At 47.6% G+C, this 9295-nt stretch overlaps 1 protein-coding gene across 2 annotated transcripts in view; it reads right to left on the minus strand.

Annotated features, from left to right (window-relative positions):
* Nucleotides 1-8896, minus strand: part of Flvcr2 (FLVCR heme transporter 2) — a 73032-nt gene extending 64136 nt beyond the window's left edge. Inside the window, exon 1 of one of the 2 annotated variants that reach the window (XM_045155086.1) lies at nucleotides 7916-8896. In XM_045155086.1, the coding sequence (XP_045011021.1) occupies nucleotides 7916-8584 (669 nt within the window). In that variant the 5' untranslated portion in view covers nucleotides 8585-8896. The remainder of the gene's footprint in view (nucleotides 1-7915) is intronic. The other variant, XM_004649397.2, reaches the window with a different exon arrangement.
* Between the last annotated feature and the right edge of the window lie 399 nt (nucleotides 8897-9295).

Here is a 9295-nt window from a genome sequence, read left to right on the forward strand (position 1 = left end):
CCCTCCAATGGCTCAGGACTGTAGTGGAAGAGGGGGCAGGAGCAGAGCCAAAGGGCAGGGCGGGGAGGAGAGCTTTGGAACGCTGTCTTATCTTCCAGACACAAAATGGTCATTGCATTCGTGACCTCACAGGAGCGGCCATTACCCGCACAAGACCTGCATGATACTCAGCACGTCAACAGGTTACTGTGGACGATGAAGGAGGGTGAAAAAAACAACACAAAGACGTTAAATGAATAGAGGGAATCACAGGAAAGAAAGTTTTCGGTAGAGGGGTACGGAGATGGGGATAAAGGAGGATGGTGAGTAGGGATTACGTAAATTTTTAAATAAGGTTTTTATTTTTAAAAAAAACACAAACAGATTTTAAACCAGGTGTGGTGGCATATGCCTGTGATCCTCCCACACTCAGGAGGCATATTCAATAGGATCACAAAAAGTTTAAGGCCTGCCTGTTTGGACTACATAGCAAGACTATCTCAACACACCTCCTAAAAAGACTGTCATAAGAATCTGTGTGTCTGATTTCCCTCTCTCTCTTTCTGTTTTCAACGTGCATGCACGGATCCCCGTGAGCATGAACAGAAGCGTGCACATGTGGAAACCAAAGGCCAGCCTCACTCATCATCTTCAGGAACACCTCTCCCCTCCTCTGAGCCAGAGTCTCAGAGATCACCAAGTCAGCAAGTCCCAGGGATTCTATTCTCTCGAGTCTCCTCCTCCCCAGTGCTGGGATTAAAGTCATGTGTCACTTGGCCTGGTAAGAAGGATGGAGCACAGGTGCTTATCTTTGTAGAACAAATGCTGGTTTCTCTTTAAAAAAAAAAAAAGATGAAGAAGAAAAGAAGAAAGAAGGAAAGAGAGAGAGAGAGAAAAGAAGGAAGGAAGGAAAGAAAGATCTACTAACACTGGGTCATGCTGACAACTGAAAGAAGGTGAGGCACCACTGCCTTTAAATGAGCATGGGACCAAACCCCATTCCATTGTCACTTTTATTAGTTCTGTCTCACTTATTTAACCAGGCTGGCCCCAAGTGTATTTGAGAGGGTTACCTCAAACCTATTCTACTTTTTTTTTTCTTTTTTCGAGATAGGGTCTCACTGAAGCCCAGGCTAACCTGGAATTCACCATGTAGTCTCAGGGTGGCCTGAAACTGACGGCGATTCTCCTACCTCTGCCTCCCGAGTGCTGGGATTAAAGGTATGTGCCACCATGCCCGGCTTTGGTTTTTTCGTTGTTTTTTTTTTTTAAAAATATTTTTACTTTTATTTATTTGAGAGAGAGAGAGAAATAGGTAGAGAAAAGGAGAGAGAGTGGGTGTGCCAGAGCCTCCAGCCTCTGCAAATGAACTTCAGATGCATGCACCACCTTGTACATCTGGCACACGTGGGTACTGGGGAATCAGACCTCGGTCCTTATGCTTTGCGGGCATGCGCCTTAATCACTAAGCCATCTCTCCAGCCCTGCATTTATATATATATTTTTTGAGACAAGCCCAACAGACTGGCCTTTTTTATGAGACAGCATGAGTGAGAACAAGACACACACACACACACACATACACACACACACACACACACACAGAGACAGAGAGAGAGAGAGAGAGAGAGAGAGAATTGGTGCACCAGGGTCTCCAGCCACTGCAATCAAACTCCAGACACAGCACCATCCTGTGCACACGTACGACTTTGCACACTTGTGTCAACTTGTGCATCTGACTTACATGGGATCTGGAGAGTCAAGCACAGGTCCTTAGATTTCACAGGCAGCAAGCACCTTCACTGCTAACCTCAGCTGCTCAGCCAACTCTCCAGCCCTGCGTTTATATTTTTGATGCAGCTACTAGAAAAGTAAGTTCCATACGTGGCTTGCAAGTGTGCTTACATTACAGTTCCATTGGACGGGGCTGTTTCAGATGGCCAGCTGGGCTCCTGCTGGACTGGCTCTGTAAGGCTGCTATGTTTTCCCTGTCTCTCTTCTCTCCTGCTCTGTTTGTGGGTGTCGGTGTGTTGTCTGGGCATTTTTGGGGAGGTCCCTGACCCTCTCAGTGCTATGGTGTCTCGTGTGGGCTGACGCTGATCAAAGATCTTGGAAGATCTCCTCTGACATCTACATCTGTCTCAATCCTGGGCCACCAAATTCTATCACAACTCTTTTTCTTCTCACTTGTGTGCAAAAACAATGTGTCCATGTCACTCAAAACCCCACACAGATGGCTTCTCCTGGACACAATGCTACAAGTGTTACTCAAAAAAAAAAAAAATTGTTTTTAAAAAGCCAAGCTGTTCATACCTGGGAGCAGCTGTTGCAACTCACCAAGAGAAAGGATGAGCCCCAGTTATAGATCTAGGGGTGCTTGACATCTCTGCTCCCCCAGAAATATGACCCACTGGCTTCTTGCTTCTAGACTCTAGCCCACCTTCCTGGCTATGTGGGGCTCCTCAGTTAAGTGAAAAGAAGCAGACAGAGCAGCCCTCACACAGAGGACCAGGGCTTGGCCCTGACTTGGAGGACAACTGCTAGAAACTCCTTGGGATACAAAGGACAATATTAGATTCTCAGAATTGCATTTTTGGTGGTAGGGGGAGCATAGCGGTAATGGGGTTCAAATCCAGAGCCTAGAACACATGCTGAGCAAATGCTCCACCACTGAGTTATAACCTAGCCCTTGGCCTTTTTTTTTCCACATGCTTTATACGTATGAGGATTCAATATTGGCCTACTGACACTGCTTTTGGAGACAGAACAATTCCACTCTTCCACACTCAGCTGATCTAGGAACCTGTGAATGTTGCTCAGTATATATATGGCTCTTAATCCCCTTACCTGTAACAACGGGGACAATCCTCCCACCTTATAAAGTTGTGAAAAGATTGAATTAGCTACTGGATGGAAAAGCATCTTGTGCACAGTAGGTGTCTTATACACATTAGCTTCTTTCCCACTTCTTTAACCTTTTCCATAGCAACCAGACAAAGAAAATACTAAAAACTTCAGGCTGGGTGTGGTGGTGCACACCTTTAATAATCCCAGCACTCAGGAGGCAGAGGTAGGAGGATCCCCGTGAGTTCGAGGCCACCCTGAGAATACAGTGAATTCCAGGTCAGGTTGCGCTAGAGTGAGACCCTACCTCAAAAGAAAAAAAAAAAAAAAAGAAAATATTAAAAACTTCACTGAGAACTAAAAACTAATTTATGCTACAACCTGTTATTATTATTTTAACCTGAATCTTGATGTCATCTGCTATAGGAACTCTATGAGAAGTGACATTTTCATGGCCCCAGCCCAGGGTCTGGCAAGAGATATGTGCTCAGTAAATATCTGCTGAATGTATGAAGGTTGGATTTAATGCAAGCAGAGGCTGGTAAAATTGGTAGGAACAAAGAGACAACAGAACAGAGAAGTGGGAATTCTCACTCTACGACAGAAGTATGAAAGTTGTCAGAATCAAAATAAAGCCACTTGTGGCAACCTTTAACACCTCGCCCCAAAGGTAAATAAAGGAAGGAGGTTTTGAAAGGAAAAATCCTTATACCTGATTGACATATCACAAAAGACTGTCAGACTCTACCCTTGCATAGGGGCCACCACAGCTTTGTGAGACTAGGGATCAGGACCGAACCTAGATCTCACACGTGCCAGGTGCGCACTCCACCACTGGGCTACACCCTCAGCTCTACAAAAACTACTTCTCCAGGGGCCGGAGAGATGGCTCAGAGGTAAGATGCTTTCCTGCAAAGCCTAAGGACCCTGGTTTGATTCCCCGGTATTCACATAAAGCCAGATGCACAACGTGGCGCATATATCTAGAGTTTATTAGCAGTGGCTGGAGGCCCTGGCGTGCCCATTCTCACTCTCTCTTAAGTAAATAAATAAAAATATTTTTAAAAAAATTACTTCAAGGGCTGGAGAGAAGGCCTAGCAGTTAAAGCACTTGCTTGCAAAGCCAAAGGACCCAGATTTGATTCCCCAGGACCCACGTAAGCCAGAAGTACAAGGCGGCGCATGTGCCTAGAGTTTGTTTGCAGCAGCTGGAGGCTCTGGCATACTGTTCTCTCTTCCTCCCTCCCTCCCTCTGTCTCTCTCTTAAATAAATAAAATATATTCAAAAACCTACTTCTGTAAGAATGTCATCCCAGCAATTGGTCAACCTCAAACACGCTTCTTACAATAATCATGGTGCTTAAGGATTATTATTTCAAAATCTCTGCAACTCCCGCATTGGTATCTTTAGAAATTCCATTTGCCTCAACCTCTTTGAGTACATTGTAGGTTACTATGGCCTGTGTCCTTCCATTCCAGGATTCTGCTATTCCCAACAAGGCACTGATGTTCTTTGAATAATCCTTTTCCTTTTCTGCAGGTTGACAAGAGCATAGGAGTTGAGGATAGAATCAAAATGACAAGGAAGGGGCCAGAGAGATAGCAGCTACAGCGCTTGCCTGCAAAGCCTAAGGACCCAGGTTTGATTCTGCAGTACCCACATAAGCCAGCTGCACAAGGTCGCGCATGCATCTGAAGTTTTGTTTGCAGTGGTTAGAGGTCGTGGTGTGCTTCCCCTCTCTCTCCCTCTTTCTCTCTCTCTCACGAATAAATAAATACATAAATAAATAAAGTATTTTTTTTAAATGACCATGAAGAATGAAGCCTGAAGAACATCCTCTGTAGGCCTCGCCAGCTCCGTGGAATCTTTTCTCTAAGCTGCAAAGTACAAGTGCTATCTCCGTATCCGCCCCCCGCCCAACTCAGCAGGTGCTTCGTCCAGAAAAAGGTTGCAACGCACAGAGAAACAAACACACTCATCTCTCCATGAGGAAGACTAGACAGTTCAGTTTTTCATAATGTTGAATTTAACATGGAGGATTAAGCCTAAAAGATCAAAGAAACAGTTATCTCCCTGATCCAAATAAGCCTTGTCAGGGTGTTTTTAAGTGTACAATTCTTAGCATTTCCTGACATTTGTGAACTGCAGTAGGGTGGGAAATGAATAACCAAGACTATTAAATTTTAACGACATATCTAGTATTAAGTTTCTTCAAACGTGTGTGACGAGGGTGTGAAAACTTATGACTTTGTGCCTTGTGGTTAACAACAACCAAAAAACGTGTGTTAGAATTTCTCATGTTGATGATGCCAGGCCAAGAGGTTTCTTCTAATCTAGAATCCTGCTTTCCCAAACAGAAGATCTGGGATTGCATGACCCTGCGTGAATCATGTTCTGCTCATAGAGGAGCAACCCCTGGAAACTAGATTATTCACCTCCAGTTTCAGCCTCTAATAAGAGAAAAATCCTGGGCTGGAGAGATGGCTTAGCCACTAAGGTGCTTGCCTGCCTGCCTGCGAAGTCTCAGGACCCAGGTTCGATTCCCCAGTACCCACGTAAGCCAGATGAACAAGGCGGCAAAGGCATCTGGAGTTTGTAGTGGCTAGAGGCTCTGGCATGCCTCTCTCTCTCTGTCTCTCTCAAATAAAATATAAAAAACATTTTCAAAAAACTTTAAAAAGAAAAGAAAAACCCAATAATGAGAAATCTAACTATAGGGTTACAATGGGGATATTAATAGGGGGTTAATAAGTGTCCTTTTCAATATGTTTTATTTAATTTATTTGGCTTTTTAAATTTTTTAAATTTGTACATGTGTTTCTATGTGGGGTGTGTGTGTGTATGTGTGTATGTGTAGTGAGGGGAGCTAGGATGTCTTGCAGCTGCAAGTAACTACCAGACACTTACACCACATTTTGCATATGGCTTACATGTGTGGCTTGGGAATTGAACTCAGGCCAGCAGGCTTTGCAAGCAAGAGCCTTTAACTGTTGAGTTACCTTCACAGTTCCTCCCTTTATCTGGCTTTTTGAGAGGGTCTCATGTAGCCCAGGCTAGTCTTGAACTCACTTTGTAGCTCAGGATGGCCTTGATCCATCCTTCTTCCCTTCACCTCCTAGTACAGGCAGTACAGGCATGTGTCACCACACCTGGCTCATATCAGTTTTGTTTTTTTAACAAATTCTTTTATGTTTATTTTATATATGTATGTATGTATTTATTTGAGAGCGACAGACAGAGAGAGAAAGAGGCAGAGAGAGAGAGAGAGAGAGAGAATGGGTGCACCAGGGCCTCCAGCCACTGCAAACGAACTCCAGATGCATGCACCATCATGTGCACCTGGCTAACATGGGTCCTGGGGATTCGAGCCTCAAACCAGGATAAGAGTCATCTCATTTTATCTCCAGGTTTGAAGTCAACTCAACTTTCAAAACATTTAAATTAACAGGTGGAAACTGGGCAAGTTGTTGTTGCTGCTTTTTAAAAAATAACTATTTTTATTTATTTATTTATTTATTTATTTGAGAGAGAGATACAGAAATAGGGAAAGAGACAGAGAGAGAGAGGAAATGGACGCACCAGGGCCTCCAGCCACTGCACCTGAACTCCAGATGTGTGTGCCCCATTGTGCATCTGGCTTAATGTGGGTCCTGGGGAATTGAACCTGGGTCCTTTGGCTTTGCAGGCAAGCGCCTTAATTGCTAAGCCATCTCACCAGCCCCTGTTGCTGCTTTTTATGAGCTGAAGACAGCCAGCCTGTTTGCTTTCATTGTTTGCTGAAGCTACTACCAAGTGCAGAGCTCATGGACACGGGGAACCTGAGCTCTAGTTACCTACCTGGTAGTGACAAACTGAAAAGAAATTTGCCTTTAGAGAAAATCTGGGGAGTTTCTGTCCTACTAAATCAAAGGTTACATTTTGTAAAAGAAATGAACAGGTAAGAGAAAAATAGGTGTACGTGAACTAAGGGTCATGGGTCATCTGTTGACAGCTGCCAGGGCTGCACGAACTTGCAAAAGCCTGAGGACCATGGCAAAGTTAAAGAACCCATACACGTCTATTTTGCTTTGCTTTGCTTCAAATATGTGCAGGAGGTTATCAGACTGCTAACATGGCCAAGTTTTTGGATCAAAACCACACTGGGAAGAAAAATCTGGGGTTTCCCCTTCCCAAAAGGCAGAACAAAAAAAAAAGGAGTAAGCTATGAGCTACTTTTACCAGATGTTTTGAAAATTCAGAGTGAGATTTCAACACCATCCCAGGGAAGGAGTTTCGCACAAAGCACTGTTCCTACTGTCCCAGCTTTAGATGTGTGTTTAAAAAAAAAAAAAAAAGTTAAAAAAAAGTGGGCTGGAGAGATGGCTTAGTGGTTAAGGCGCCTGTCTTCAAATCCAAAGGACCCAGGTTCAGTTCCCCAGTACCCACCACGTAAAGCCACACGCACAAAGTAGCAGATGTGTCTGGAGTTCCTTTGCAGCAGCTAGAGGCAGTGGCTCTTCTATTCTCTCCGTCTGTTCTGTCGGTTTGTCTGTCTCTCTCTCTCTCTCTCTGCTTTTATCTCTCTCTCTCAAATAAAATAATTTTTTTTTAAGTAAGAATAGAACCAAATAGCACTGGGTCTGGCCTCCTACTCTATGCAGCACAGGAGACAGGCACTCTAGGAAAGCCAGTCCGTCCAGCTACCAACACCCAACACCGGCCAAATCCCAGTGATCCCAGAACCCTCTGGTGGCCAGGGCTGCCTCCAGAGAAAGAGGAGCATTCCTTGAAGTCACAGGTGGAAGGAAGTTGGAGGACTGACACAGGGTCAGGAGTGACACCCTCAAAGCTGAGTCTGTTCTAGATTAGAAGCGTGCTTTCTGCTGGAGGAGGAGAAACTGGAGATAAAAGAAAGGTCCCATGTCACTGACAGTCACAATCACCCAACCACACTGCCAGTCACACCCAACCACAAAGCCACCAGAGTCATAAAGGCCGTTGACCAGAAAATGATAGCTCCCCATCCAGGGGCGATGGCAAGGGTAGCTCTAACACATAGCAAGCTGTCCTCTGTCCCTTGATCAACCCGCGCGCACACGATCCTCCACTCACCTGATTGCCAAACACGGCCACGGAGCACGCCGTGGAGACCTCGTTCGCCCCGAACCACACGGATGCGATGCGGGAGGGCATTCCCAGGATGAAGACCTGGGCCACGGAGCAGATGACCTGTCCCAACATGGTGACTGGGAAGAGGTGAGGCTGCAGGCTGCCAAGCTTCACCCAGGCCCCCAGGCAGTTGAGAGCCGAGCCCGTGATGGCGATAGTGCGCAGGCCGAACTTCTCCAGCAGCCAGGCCACGGGCAGGAGCAGAGGGATGTAGGTCAGCATGTAGCACATGGACAGCCAATCGATGGCAAAGGCGCTGACCCCGTAGAAGGTCATGAAGATGTTATTGATGGAGCCGTACTGGATCCACTGAAAGGCATTGCACATGGAGTAGCAGCTGAACACCAGAACCACGGCCCAGCGCCGTTTGCTCACCTTGATTACGCTGTCTTCGGGGCACAAGGTACTGGGCTGGCTAGGCTGGGCAAAGGTACTAGGGTGGGCCGAACTGCTGGGTTGGGCAGAGACGCTGGGGTGGATGGAGACGCTGGGGTGGATGGAGACGCTGGGGTGGATGGAGACGCTGGGGTGGCTCGCGTCCACTTGGAACGCGGGCTCCTGCGCGGGGCTGTCATTGCGCTCCTCCTCCGGGTTGGGTTCTTCGTTCACCATGTCCGCAGCGCGCTCTGGACAAGTGTCTGACTCCTGCAAGTCTTAAGGGACAGCGGACTCTCGGCTGTCCCCTGGAGTTGACGGGAACACTTGCCCAGGAGCGCAACCTTGTCCCAGAAGAAACGCCAAACCTCAGCGACGTGGAGACAGCTTAACGAGGCTCTTCTTCCCGCGCTCGCTCCTAAATTCCTCTGGACCTTCCCCCTCCCGCCCCCTTGGGAATGTCGGTCCCCCACCTGGGGCAGTCGCCGTCCCCGTGGCTGGCTGGCCACGGACACCTCGGTATGCCGCTGGCTGTTCCTGCCTAGGGTTCCCGCAAAGGCGATCTCCGTCCGGGGTGGGGTGTTGGTGGGAGGGGGGTGTGGGTGGGTGGGTGGGTGGGTGGGAGGAGGAAAGTTCGCTCCGTGCCGGGACACTTGGCCGGCTCGGTTCGCTCCCGGGCAGGCTGGGGCCTCGCCCCCTCGGGCGCACGTGACCGCCCCGCCCCCGGCCTGCCCGGCGCCCCGCACCCCGCCCACCCGCACTGCCCGGGCTTCTCCAGCCGGGCCGGCCAGGCTCAGCAGTTGTTTCGCCACAGCTTGGGGTGCATTCCTCCCCCACGTCCCCAGCGTCATGGAAACCGCCGGCTTATTAACCAACACCCCCCGCCCCCCGCATACACACACCCTAATTGTCCCTAAATCCATTTGCCCCGGTCCCCGGAGAACTTGG

The sequence above is a fragment of the Jaculus jaculus genome, chromosome 7 (assembly GCF_020740685.1).
Source record: "Jaculus jaculus isolate mJacJac1 chromosome 7, mJacJac1.mat.Y.cur, whole genome shotgun sequence".
In the NCBI taxonomy this organism is placed as follows: Eukaryota; Metazoa; Chordata; class Mammalia; order Rodentia; family Dipodidae; genus Jaculus; species Jaculus jaculus.